Genomic DNA, 14739 nt, shown 5'->3' with positions numbered 1-14739 from the left:
GACACATGTCAGTGCTGATCACATCACAAGTGTGCATGTGTGAACGTAACTACAACAATGTCAGTGTTTGCCTGAAGGTGTGTGATCAAATGCAGTGTGTAAATTGGTCTGTGACTGATCTAATGTTTGTGAATATATATTTCCTTACAGGGGTGTCTAACCTTATCCAGCAGGTGTGTCGGCTCAGTAAAGGCTTGCGTCTACTGAACCTCTCCAAGACGTCGCTGTCTTCAAAGGGTGTGTGCAGAAGCTATGTGTCCCTAGAGGTTTAGTGCCCTCTGCTGGTTAAGTCTATAACAACTATCCCACAATTACTATTCACTATAGAGGTCTGAACAAGCATTAAACAAAAGCCTATAAGGTTCATGTGAGATCTTGCATTAAACAAAAGCCTATAAGGTTCATGTGAGATCTTGTGTTCAATTAGTCCTTTCTGGTAGATGCCAACTACACTAACTTTCTAGACATATTTAAAATATATAATAATTTTTTAAGTATAACAATAGGTACATTTTTGTATGTATAATTAGCCAAATATGAATATATTGAAATTATATATATATTTATATAGAGAGAGAGGGAGAGAGATTAATTTATTAATATATTATATTATAATTAATTATATTAATATATAATAATAATAATATAACAATACTATTTATAGTTACAAATAAACAAAGTAAAATTATATATATGTATATGTAATATTAAACAAATATTAATATTTATTTGTGAAATATTAATATGTATACATTATATAAAATAATAAAATATTATTTAATTATATATACACACACATACACTTGTATTTTTATACTTATTATTATTATTATATTTATTAATATTATTGTATTTTTATTGAGTACTCAATAAAAGAGGGTTTGTTTGTGTACTCACAATAACTTGTTAAAATATAAAATAAACTCAAATATAAACTTTATTTTTTTTCATTTTTCCCATTAATCACACACTCATGAACTTGATGCAAAATAAAGTAAACCACAGTCTATCATAGCAGATCTATCCTGCTTACCCTGTTACACAATCTCAGTGTAGTGTTTCAGGCTGTAAAATAACGATTCTCACTCCACTGATATAGAATCAGCTTCTTGTTCTCTGTTAAATCAGTAAGATTATCGATGGATTAGTTGCATCTGACTTTAGAGCTTCAGAGTCATGACCAAAGAGCCAGTCTTCTCTTAGAGAGCCCAGACTCAATTACCAGCATCCTTGGCTGCTTCCAGGGTCTGCTAAATCTCTGGTTTTCTCTTTCAATCAATACAGTTTTAAACTGAGTGGATAGATGGATAGCCTTCTAACACGTGCCATGAATCAACATCCACTTGAAATAGCTCCCATCATTAATCTTTATTTGTAATCTGATTTGTGACAACTTCATCGCAGAAGTTTTAAATTTGAATACAGAACTTAGATGAACTTGTGCCATGAGAGAATACAACTCATTTCAAACTGAGATGTTTCATTTTGGCATCTGCCACATCCGGTTGGGATTTATAGTGAACTTTGAAGTAAAATCAGCATCCTATCAGCAGTAAAAACAGAATTTACACATCAAAAAATGAACTACAGAAAATATAAAAGCAAAACCAATGACTACTGGATCATGAAAGGTTGTGGTGGTTAACATTTTGATGAGTAAATTCCTCCTTTTAGAGAGCGCAATGGGATATTTTTTCTTACTCCCTGGTGAGAAAGTGTACTGGCAGAGTTCACTGGCAAGCTGCCACCTAACAGAGTTAGTTGAGTTGTCTTTTTGTCTGACGCTACAAAAGGCAATCACCAGCATTTTCTTCATGTATACAAAAACAAAATGAAAATACACTCTGCTTACAGAGCATAGTGTGTGTTGTTGTGGTTTAGTGGTCACATACAGTGCAGTCCAAATGTCTGAAATCTGGGATTCAAATCTAATCGAAACCTGGAAATTCAAAGAAATGGTAGGGATTTGAAGAAATGTCAACATTAACCAAATTTGTGACACTGATCATGCAAACTCCTTCGTTCAATCAGATGATTTTGCCAGCATAATTGCTCAAGATACTTGTTTTATCATGCTGGAGAACACGCTTATCAGGTTTTAAACAAACTTGTGGAAGTCATGAAAGTAAAAGGACATACCATGTGCTGCAAACATCAGAGACATTCTGATTTTTCTTCAGTTTCACTCAAATTGCTATGCAGATAATTCAGTTTGTGATTATAGAACATGCAAAATAGAATAGATTTTCTCTGGTGGACTTTAGATTTACTGTGTGATTCAGTCTTTATTTGTGTTTCTTCCCAGGCGTCACATCTCTTTCTCAGGCCCTGTGCTCCAGTGATGACTACTCCAACTCTCTTCTTCATCTGGACCTGAGTAAGAACCCAGGCATTCTGTCTGGAGAAGATGCAACGGTTAGAACCTGTTTTTATCTCATTTTTACTTCTAGTATTCTGTTCATTGCATTTACTAAAGTTAAAGTAGTGGTGTTATGGTTAGCGCAGTATTTGGGAAGCAATGAATAAGCTTACATTTCTAGTTACAAGCTACTCGTAAATCAAACTGGTTAAACTTACACAACAATTTACTAAAAAAGTAGGTACATTGGGGCCAATATGTATCTGAATATTTAGCGATTTGTATTAAACTACATTTGAACATATAAAATAAGCTCCGATAAAAATAACAAATTGAAAATGCCATAAATTATATAACACCATATGTTATATAAGTGGAAAAAGTAGTGTTGTGGTGCTTAGAGTTGAATTACAGCATTAAATGTAGATATTTATATATTTACATATATTTGTGTCAATTTTACATAATTTATAATATATATATATATATATAAATTCACACAAAAATATGTAAATATGTAAATATCTATATATATAATAATTTTTTTTTTTTACATTAAAATACATGTATTTAGATTATCTAGATTATGTATTCAGATTATAAAACTTTGTCTTCATCATTGGGACCATTAGGTAGCTTCTCACAAAGTTTTTTGGGTTTTGCTGTCTTTGTGAGGACCAACACACAGATGCTGAAAATAACTCACAAGTACAGAGACAGGTACACAATACACACTACACACATGCACACTGCTATTAACAGCCTCAATACACTTCCTCATTGCAGAATCTGTACCTGTTCTTGGCACAGCCGAACTGCCTGGTGCATTTGGACCTGTCAGGCACTGACTGTACCGTAGACTCTGTGAGTTGACAGTGTGTCTCATCCTTCTGAATTTGTTATTGCCAAACTGCTTTTTACTCGTCATGATTTATGTCATTGCACCCAGGATGCAAAACAACAATTTGTCTCTGATTTCGTATTGATATTTCTGTCATATTTAATGGTCCTTAATTGCAGAATTATACTAATGTTCGTCATTCTTTTGCTGCCACTGTCCTTCCCTGTCTATTTTTTTTCCTCTGTTTTTTTGTCCTCTTTCCATTTCCTCTCAGTTATTTGGAGCTCTGCTGCGGGGCTGCTGTGCCGATCTCTCCTACTTGAACCTGTCCAAAAACTCCTTCTCTCACAGGTGAGCTAAACTGCCACCCGCCAGCCCTCGCATGATAATCTATCACGTTTGAGTCAGCCTCACAGGTGAGCTAAACTTGCCTGCTTCAACCAAGCACATCATCACGAGTCAGTTTGACTCATCTCAGTCAGTTCCTCAGGAAGCACTTTTCTACAGCTTTTAAATGAGTTTAAGGTTAAAAAGTAGAATCTACAGGAAAGTGCTACTGTATATAAAATCGAAGCTATGCCAGCTTAAAATGCCCACGGTTCTTGCATGGAAGAAAATGTAATCAGCATTTTGTCTCGTTTTTCAGTAAATATATCAAAACATCATTAAAACAAGAAATATACTTGAGATGCAAGTTTATTACTGCAAATATTAAAACTTATTTTCAGATAATATGTCTTTCTATTAAGTTTAGTTTTCTTATGGCAAATGCAAATACATTATTTTGGATAAATCAGTCAATAATAATTAGTGAGGTTTATGCTTAAAACAAGAAAAATAATTTTTGTAATAATTTTTGTAACTGGATACAAAAAAAGTACAAAACAAAAGCACAGTATTATAGTTAGCTAAACCTAAAGTCATTAAAACATTTTTGTTACTGAAAATAATTTAATACAATAAACTTAAACTGAAATAAAATAAAATATTACAAATAATTTTTATTCAGTAAGTTGCCAAGGCAGTATTAATTTCATTTTGCTTAATTTTATGTACTTAAATAACTAAGACTAAAAAATAAAAAATTAAAAGCAAACGCTAATATAAATGACATAAACAGTATAAAATTACTACAACTTTAACTAAAATTAAAATGAAAACAGAAAATGTAAATAAAGAAATTAATAAAAAAATAAAATAATAAAAACTATAATATCTCTGATACTAAAATAAGATCTTACCAGCTTGGACTAGATAACAGATCAACATCAAGTCTGCTCATACTTTTTCTGATCAACCATCTAGACCAGCTTGGACTTGTTAGTAACCATAAAAGATTGGCTTTCCAGCTGGATTCAAACTCTCATCAGAGGCTGGTTTTAAATGGGTTTCCCAGCAGGGAAGAGTGCCTGCAGAGATGCAATATGAGTTAAACTGGGACATGAGTGATCAGATAGAGCTGATAGACCTGCATGCTCCACAGATGGTAATAAAGCCACTATAACAGCATCAGAAGAAAACATGTTTTTGTGTGACAAAATTGTTTCCAAAAGTGGTCTAAAAAAATCAAGCATTTGGAAAAACAGCTTGTAAATTAAGTAAACAATGTTTTTTTATTCTACCAACAATCTAGTAATTCTAATTAGCTTTACAACAGAAGTCTGTGATTTTGCAAGTAAATGTGCACGTGCCTGCATGCGAGAAGAAGCTGTAGGCTGAGGAGATACAGAAATACAATGATCCATCTTCCTGCCTGACTCCCTCTGAATCCGAACAGCAATTCCATCTCCCCTCTCGGCACGTTAACGGCATTATGAGAAACTCTCTGAAAAATGAGGCTAATTTTAGCTGAACTTATTGTTCAAATTGGACGGTTTCTTCATATTTTGCACCTCCTGCAAATGTGTTTTTTCTTAATTGGGTTTGAATTTGCAGAGGGATATGTTTTTGAAAATGATTGGGTGTCTGAAGATTGAAATAGTCTTGCGTTTTGGCTGTGTTGGGATTGAAGTACTAGATTACTACATCCTGAATGATGTGTAGTAGTGCAATATTGTTTATGTAATATTTGTTGAAAATAGATAGTGTAACAGAAAGCCTTATGGAGTATGCTGCATTGTCACATGACCTCATAACTTTCTTTTATTAATCCAGTTTTGTGTGAAAATGTATGACTCAAATATTGAGTCAAGAACGGATAAACATTACAGTTTTTTTTATTAATTCCAGTTCATTCATCTAACAGAAAATGGAAGTTAAAGTCAAATACATTGCATTGTGGGATACATTATTCTATACAGTGTCTGAAATTGCATACTCTTGCTTTTTTGAATAAGTAATTACCCTGCGTTCCCAAAATTGTATGTTCTATTATGTAGTATGAATGTAATCTGAACGTACTACATTCACTATGTGGTTACTGTCATGTGACCTACTAGCATCAGTTGCATCACGTCACTGCCTTTCATAAATCCTCTCCCGTGGCCTCATGGGACAGTAAAGTGTCCATTGGATGCACACTTAAGAATCATGCCGGAAATAGTAGGTCATCCAGGTGCTTTTTGTCTACTCTTTTTTACTGTGAATTTGGTAGGGGTGTAACAGTACACAAACATGATGGTTCGGTACGTACCTCAGTTTTGACATCAAGGTTCGGTATGGTTTCGGTACAGCAGGGGAAAAAAAATAACCACTCGTGCAGTGGTTAAAACAAAGTATTTGTTTGGTACGCACATGCATACCGAACCGAAAGACCCATACTGAACATTTTCGGTACAAATACGTGTACCGTTACCCTAGAATTTGGAAATAATTCTCGTCACATACTGTTTTTCACCTACTATCTAGTTGAGAAGTGTGTAATTTCAGATGCCACCAGCGTACTGTGTTGTATAAAGGGCTATTAACAAGAAACAATATTACTGGAATCGTTTGGCATCATTCATGTCACACAGGAACAATATTGTTGGAATCACTTTTAGAACATTTTTTCTCTAGCATTTTTAACTGTAGCACTCTTATAAACAACAGAACGTTATTGTGCATTGATGTGAACACTTATATACATATACATATACATTCTCTTTATAATTATCTCTCTGGGCCTTCTAATTTTGGCAAATGTAGTCACTCATTGCATATTGTGCTCAGTATGCATAGTAGACACTGCAGCAGTATTATAGAGTACTGAGTTAGTATACTATAGCAAGCATGGTCTCTTTTTCCTAGTGCTAATTTCATCCTTTCACAAACTCCCACTCTTGTGAACGTAAGCACTCAGAAACATGCACACCCAAACACAGAACCACCGCACACATGGGCACCTCCGTAAGAGGTGTGTGGGCATGTGTGTTTGAGTAAATCTGGCTACGCTAGTGCCATGTGAAGGCAGCAATGTAAATCTGTTCGAGCTGATAAGACAGAGAGCTCATGAATATTAAATAGGAATGTTCCCTTAACACTCTCTGCTCTTGTTAACACATTTACACCTCACATTTTTCCCTCTCTCTCTCTTAAATGATAATGTCACTGTCAAACGCAAAAGTGTTATCATGAACTGTCATGTTTTTAGCCCCGTAGTATCCCTCACTGACACACTCTCTCTCTCTCTCTCTCTCTCTCTCTCTCTCTCTCTGTTTTTCTCATTTTCCCCATCTAGTTGTGTCCCACCCAAATAATTGTTTGTTTGGTCCAATGACAGCTGGTTAAAATGTTGAACGTTGTTAAAATGTTTAACACGTAATAGAGTTACAAACCAGAGCGTTTCTAATTAGCCAGAGGGTATTCTTTTGAGCCCTTGTTCTGCCGTATTGCTCAGGGCTTTGTGAAGTGTGGTATGATGTGTTATGGATAAAAGTCTCTCCTTCTTTTCTGTCATGCTTTTAGGAAAGTGAGAGAGACACTTCCTTCATTTCGTCAGTTTTTCAGTTCAGCATTCAGCCTCACTCACATCAGTCTGGCATCTATGAAGATGCCTCCCGACGTGCTGAGGTGAGTCCAGTCACTGTTTTGGCTTTTCATGCTGCGCTTAACCCAGGTTTAGCTAGTTTAATCTGGCTTAGTTGGTTTCCCAGCATGACCTAGCTGGTTAGCCAGCTGGTCTCCTAGTCTGACCAATTCACAATTTCTCAAAACCTCTCCAAATCCAACAAACCAGCTTTTCAAATTTCTAGGAGATAAGCTAACTACATTAGGCTGGTTTAAGCTGTTTTTAGACTTGTATGGAACAAGATAACCCAGGTCACCTTCCCAGGAACGATCTCTTTCAGTACAAAAATCATTAGTTATCAGTGCAGTTTTCAAAAATGCACCGTTTTCATCTCAGCATGTAGGCAGCAGTGAAATCAATTTGAACATGTGGATTCATTTTGTAAATTTTTAAAGGTAAGCATATTTTATTAATGTAATATAGATTTGAAGGGCTTGCTGAACAGATTCCCCCAAAAAATAAGTAATCATTTTTGGAAAACATGCTCATAAACAGGCCAATTTTTTATTATTATCAATGTTAAAACATTTGTGCTGCCCTGCCACTGTTTAAAAATAACATTTACTTGAAATCCTTTGTGCCATTAAAATGGTCTTTTCTGTTATGTTTGATGAATGTAATGCATTTTAGCTGAATAAAAAAAGTCATACTAATCCTAAACTTCTGAATGGGATTATAGAACACACACACACACACACACACACACACACACATACATACATACATATAGTGGAGATTTATGAAAAATAAACTTTTACTATCAATGGACATCTCATAACAAATAAACTGTTGGGTTCGTAAAAGAAAACTATTGTGCACTACAAAGGAAACTGCAAATCATTTTCCATTTTTTCTTCTCTGGGTGAACTATATATTGAAGGGTTAACAATTTCAAGTGTGAAAAGCCTGCTAGAAGAACTCTGGGGATTCATTTCTAGTTTTAGAGCTCTGCACCCCTAACTGAGGTCAGAATCAAGATGTTCACGCAGCAGCTGCTATTTTGGGAAAGCCAGAATGTTTTCAAACGAAGCATTTCAAAAAGGGTCATACCTCCTCCCGGCTCACAAACGCAAACCGAGCGCAAGACGGGCTGTCACACCCAGCTGAACACCTGATTTTAGCTCTCTTCTATCAACAGCACCGGCCGACACCAGAAGAGTCGAACTAATCTCTAAGCTCTTTTCCCCTTAATCCTTTAAGACCTGCGTAACGCTTTGACGGTGTCCATATAGACCTTTTCTGATTTGATTTATTATGGAGATCAACCATGGAAGCACATAATAGAATGCTAAGTTTCTTCAATGAGGCATGTAATGCTGTCAGTAATGACGACGTCCCTGTATTTGTTCACTGTCACTTCCACAGGGCTCTGTTCCTTGGGCTTTCATCCAATCCTCACATCACTGACCTACACCTGGACATCAGCGGCTGCGAGGTACCCCATTGTGGACCTAAATCTGGCTTGAGCTCTATAAATGCCTGTCGTTCTCTCTGTTGGCTCTAGCCTCAATACTTCAGTCTGTGGTCACTCTGCTGTGTGTACAGATATCTCGGCTACAGAATTAGTCAGACAGAAAACCTTTCAAGGTCTCTTTTGAGAGTGCAATGCGTGTTTATCTCGGTGGGGCCTGCATTGCCTTATTTTGACCTCACAAAATCATTTTATTCGTTCTCGGAAATCAAATCTTAAACTATTTTAACAGCTGCTTTCTTCAAATCTCTGTACTGTGGATTTGAAAATAATTATGTATAGAGCTATGTAAAGAGAAAAACGTGGCTAGTTGTCACGCAGGCAGTATCCCAGCAACTAGGTTTTAGTCAAAAGTCAGTTTACACAAGTGCTTATCAGTATATTTTTTATATTGTATATTTTGTATATATGTAAATAAATGTTAATGACAGATTCCACTATGACGACTTACCCCACATAGTTTTCCCCTCAAAATAACAGTGTTAATAACTGTTTAGGTGCTTTTTAAAAACATTTTCAGTGATACTTTTTTATAAATTTCAGGCTACAATATTATTTTGTAAAAGTAAGGAATAATACATCTTAAATAGACCTAAAATAGTTCAAAATTGCTGCTTGGTCCCGTATGTACTGTAAAAAGTGATAAATGTGCAGAGCTACAGCATTTCTAATGGACGAGTCATTCTGGGTCTATTTTATTTTTGACGAAAATGCTAGGTTTATTTTAGAATAGCAAAACTATTTTATCCATAATGTACCTTATGTGCCTGCACAGAAATTGACCTTCAAAAAAAATCTACTTCACTTGAGTAAAAGGTGACAACAAGCCCTGGTTTCAAAATAACTCAAACTTTTCCAACACTAATTTGCTGTGATGTTAACATGGAAGCCTGTTTCTGATACAGAATAAAAAAATGAAATACTTATCTTACAAATTTAGACTTTTTGCATGAGAATGAAGAAAAAAATTGTCAAAATTGCACTTTCTCAGAATTTATCTCACAATTCCGCCATGTAATCAAAAATAAAAAGAGTAATCTGACAGTAATTGATATCTCACAGTTCTGACGTTTTTCTCACAGTTTATTATCTTACAATTCTGACTTTTCAATTTATATTTCTTTATATCTCACTATTCTGAATTGCAAGGAAAAAGGTAAGAATCTTGAGATAAGAAGTCGCAATTATCTTATTTATTTATTTTTTTAAACAAGCTTCCATAACTTAAATATGAAAATGCCATAAATGCAGAAACGGCTGTGGATTAAGGTCTATTTTATCAGTACATACATTTGCTGGGAATCGAACCCATGATTTTAGTGTTGTTAGCACCATGCTCTTTCAGTTGAGCTATTGGAAAAATATGAGTGCATGCTAGCATAAATTATACATGTTAGTTCCTTCTCTCTATCTACCCCGTGTGCCCTTATTCCTTATCTCTTTTTAATTTTCTCGGTTTGTCTGCCTCTCAGCTCAGGTCTGCTGGAGCAGGGATAATACAGGACCTGTTCCCAAGAGTCTCCTGCATCAGCACACTGGACATCTCAGACAACGGTGAGACATCTAACTGCATAAATGAAAGGAAGCTTTTGTCTGCTCCCAGCGACCTTCAGTCTTTCTCTTTCCCCTCAGTTGCATTTGCTTTAGTCGCTTTTGACATTTCTGTGTTCATTTCAGGGCTGGATGCTGATCTGCTCTGTGTCATTCCTGCTTTCTCCAGACACCCTTCCCTCAAACACCTGCTGCTGGGCAAGAACTTTAACATCAAGGGCAGGTACTTGTTCTCAGACCGAGAGAGACAAACATCACAGAGTAGACAGTGATGTATGTATACATTTATTTGCTTGGCAGAAGTGTGTATCTAAAGTGACTTACAAACAAGCATTTAGACTGCAGGGCCAGGCTGCCTGAAGCAGTTTGAAGATAAGTGTCTTGCTTAAAGTTTCAATACATCTTAATCTCTATCAGCAGCATCTGTGGCATGCCGTTGATTACCAAACAAACTAAAAATGGGTTTACTGTTGTGCACTTACAATGGAAGCCTTGCAGGAAATGTGAAATACTTTGTCAAAGCACTTGCATGACTTCTACAGTTAAAATATTATTAGAGCTGTCTAAATGGTCGAAATTGTCAATTTGAAGGCAAAAGGTTATAAATCAATGGTATATGTTTTTGTCGAAGCCATCAGTCAACGTAATTACAACATCATTTAGAAAAATCATATTTAATAGACCAGGTGCAGAAGTGCACTACATGCAATCCTGAAAAGAAACCAGAGAATTGCAGCAAATAAAATGTTACTGAGTCTATCTATCTATCTATCTATCTATCTATCTATCTATCTATCTATCTATCTATCTATCTATCTATCTATCTATCTATCTGTCTATCTGTCTATCTGTCTATCTGTCTATCTGTCTGTCTGTCTGTCTGTCTGTCTGTCTGTCTGTCTGTACATAGACATAAACCCACACACACACAATTTGTTTTTGTACACAATTCAAAAGTTCAAAGGTCAGTTTTTAAAGAAAGTAATACATTAATTTAGCAAGAATCAATTTCCAGAATTGAAACTGCTGAAAATAGTGCAATCACTGTTATGCTTTATTCTGATTATATGTTACTGATGCCTGTCCTGTGGGTGGAGTTTAATCCATATAAACAAAACATTATGGGCTGTCACCTCCTTTCCATGTCCCTATAGCTCAAAATCGGTTTTCATTTTTTTGTAATCAGTTTTAAAACGTTAAACTCAAGTTAAAAGCTTGAATATATCTTTTCTTGAATATATCATTAGTTCATAAGCGATTCTACCATACCATTTTCAGTTTTAATTTTCAAATACTTTTTTATGCTTCTGCCTGCTTCCCTTTTACGCTTCCATTGTAAATGCATTACTGCAAGCATCATATGTTTGTTTTCACAGATTGAGGGATTATTCCAAATGATGTTCTGTGATAATCAACAGCATGACATAGAGTAGATGTTGATAGAGTTTACGTGCAGAACACAGATTAACAGATACAAAAGATATCCACTCTGAGACAGGCAGTTGAGGTAAGCAGGTTAGAAAAGTCTGTGAAACTTTCTGCAATCACAAACCCAATGTGAGCACACAGTAGGAGGCTCTCAGGGAGGCAGAGGAGGCACACAGGGAGGTGTGTGAAGTGTCATTAATCTTGGAGTTGATGGAGTTTATAGGTTTGTGTGTGTGTGTGTGTGTGTGTGTGTGTAAATCCTGCTATTTCCTGTGCTTGCAGGGTTCTCGACGAGGTTCTGCAGAAACTAGTGCATCTGGTGCAAGAGGAAGAGTGTGTGAGTGTTTCACAAGCACACACACACACACACACACACACACATATGGACATAACGCTTTGTTTCCTGTACGCACCTTACACACTTTCAGGACTCACACACACACAGAGTACAAAAGCTTTTTAACAGTCTGCTGTGTGTATTACAGTACTAGTGATTCATCCGTCCTTCCTTTACTCTCTCTCCTTTCTTTCTAATCTCTCTCCTTCAGGGCACGTAGTCCTCTCACTGCAGATATTGCCTTGCTTGATCAATTATTAAGCACTGTTTTTACAGATCACAGACATTGCAAACTCACACACACACACACACACACACACACACACACACACACACAAACACACACTCTCTTTCTCTCACTGCTCCTCTTTCCTGACAGGCCCTGCAGAGCTTGTCTCTGGCTGACTCCAGGCTGCGTTCGAGGGGCACGGTGCTTGTGAACGCCCTCGGCAGCAACGCCTGCTTGAAGAAGGTGGACTTGAGCGGCAATGGACTCGATGACACAGGAGCAAGGATGCTCAGTAAAGCTCTGCAGATCAACACCACACTCAGGTACTCAGGGTTACTATAATATGAATTACAATAAGGATTGCTGAAGGTGCTGATTGGTCCATACAGCATCCCAGCTGTGATAAAATGCACAATATAGTACCTGTTAACCAAGAAGCCAACTATTAACTTTATAGGTCAAGGTCTAGAGGCCAGAGTTACTAAACATGGCAAATTAGCATTAGACTGCAAACTAATAAATGCACTGATTTGAGTGGAAAATGCTGCGGGTGATAAAATGAAAACGTGCAAATGAAAGAACACAGACACAGCCAGATCATATCCATAATGACCAGCGGAATGTACCAAATTAGTGTAGGGTCACAAACGAGCAGAGCCGTTGATAATTAGGTGTGGGTAGTCTACTAACAACACAGGTTCAAAATGGACTTTTTTGAGGGGGCGTTAAATATTAAGTATAAAAGTATATTGCCAACTGCAAACCTTAATACTGTAAATCATCTTGTATTATTCATTTAAATTATCTCCTCCCATACATTTTGCATCTATCTATATCTATCTATCTATCTATCTATCTATCTATCTATCTATCTATCTATCTATCTATCTATCTATCTATCTATCTATCTATCTATCTATCTATCTATCTATCTATCTATCTATCTATCTATCTATCTATCTATCTGTTCATTCACTTTTATTTATTTTTGTATTTATTTATTCACATATTTATTTGTGCATTAATTATGTTCATTTTTTAATGCATTTACTCATTTATTTTTGCTCATTTGACTATATTCAGAATTCATCAGTGCAGAAAATGTACAAAATTCATGCAGATTCCCATCTGGTACATTTATTAACAGTAAATAATGGATAGTGGTTTAGTAATATAAAATTGTCATGGTTTGTTTCTTTCTTGTAGGAGTGTGACATGGGATCGGAATAACACAAGTGCTACGGGTTTCCAAGATGTGGCTCGAGCCCTAGAACAGTATGACACACACACACACACACACACACACACACATTCATTTCATGCACACTCCTCAATGCACACTCACCCGTCTGAGCACTGACTCACTTATCTCTTTGAAAACTTATTCACAGCATGCTGTTACTGGGAAAAAATAAGAACTTCAGTCCATGCCTACATGAAGCTGTTTGTGATTGCACAGTCTTTCATCACCTCACTGACCTGCCTGTGAAGCACAATTAGAGCATTGTTCTGGAAACACCTCTCTTCCCTGGAGATCTACACAAATATTATTTAATGTAGAAACTTTTTTTCAGACTTGAGCTTGCATTCAGAGGACTGTAATCATTGTAAGAAAGTTGTTCTCAGTACAGATCGCTTTGAAAAGTGTTGAGAGAAACATGGTACTCTGTTAAAAGTTAAAAAGAATGAAAGCAAGAAAAACAACTTGTTTCTGAGACACAAATAGACAGTGTATAACACTTTCGAGCTTCCTGGAGCTCATTCTTCTTTCTCGTGTTGATGTTTGGGAAAAAAACTTTTAACCTGCTTCTTGATGGTCTTCTGCTCTCTCCTCAGTAACTTCACTCTGCAGTACATGCCTATCCCACTCAGTGATGTCACACAGGCGTACCGTAGCGCCCCCGAAAGGACCGAACAGGCACTAACCAAGGTAAGAATGCTGCTTTTTTATTTTGAAGAGGCTATGTATTTTATTTTATTCCACATATAATGATAGATCAAGCTCAAGACTCACCGCCAAGAGAAGAAATCATTGAATAAAGTCACTATTTTTGTTTTCTTTGCACAGAAAAATTATTCTCGTAGCTTCATAAAATTACCACTGATGCCACATGGACTATTTTAACAATGTCCTTGCTAACTTTTTGAGCATTGAACGTGGTAGTTGCGTTGCTGTCTATGCAGGGTCAGAAAGCTCTCAGATTTAATCAAAAACATCTTAATTTGCATTCCAAAGATGAATGGTTTTACGGGTTTAGAATGATATGAGGGTAAGTAATTAATTACAGAATTTTAATTTCTGGGCGAACTGTCCCTTTAAGGTCAGACAGAAATGATAAGGGCATAAACTTCAGCCACGTCTTTGTAATGCTGGGGTTGTTCGTGATGCTACACAGAGACACAGTTGCCAGGAATATCACGACATTTGGCATATGAGTGGGTTTGTGTATATAACCAGATTGTGTACATACTAATCAGTAATTAATCATAAATAAATAAATAATGCATCAAATAAATAGTGCTGTTGAGGGTTTC

The 14739-nt window shown here is 36.1% G+C and overlaps 1 protein-coding gene across 3 annotated transcripts in view; it reads left to right on the top strand.

Moving 5' to 3' along the window:
- Window positions 1-14739, top strand: part of LOC306845837 (capping protein, Arp2/3 and myosin-I linker protein 3-like) — a 50600-nt gene that overhangs the window by 23545 nt on the left and 12316 nt on the right. For all 3 annotated transcript variants that reach the window (XM_079378817.1, XM_079378816.1, XM_079378815.1), the window contains exons 12-23: window positions 151-237; window positions 2306-2415; window positions 3146-3223; window positions 3475-3551; window positions 7086-7190; window positions 8554-8623; window positions 10132-10213; window positions 10337-10433; window positions 11921-11975; window positions 12355-12527; window positions 13411-13479; window positions 14041-14134. In XM_079378817.1, the coding sequence (XP_079234943.1) occupies window positions 151-237; window positions 2306-2415; window positions 3146-3223; window positions 3475-3551; window positions 7086-7190; window positions 8554-8623; window positions 10132-10213; window positions 10337-10433; window positions 11921-11975; window positions 12355-12527; window positions 13411-13479; window positions 14041-14134 (1097 nt within the window). The remainder of the gene's footprint in view (window positions 1-150; window positions 238-2305; window positions 2416-3145; window positions 3224-3474; window positions 3552-7085; window positions 7191-8553; window positions 8624-10131; window positions 10214-10336; window positions 10434-11920; window positions 11976-12354; window positions 12528-13410; window positions 13480-14040; window positions 14135-14739) is intronic.

This window comes from Barbus barbus, assembly GCF_936440315.1.
Source record: "Barbus barbus genome assembly, chromosome: 26".
Classification (NCBI taxonomy): Eukaryota; Metazoa; Chordata; class Actinopteri; order Cypriniformes; family Cyprinidae; genus Barbus; species Barbus barbus.
Note: the sequence above shows the minus strand (reverse complement) of the source record. Positions and strands in the feature narration are given on the sequence as shown.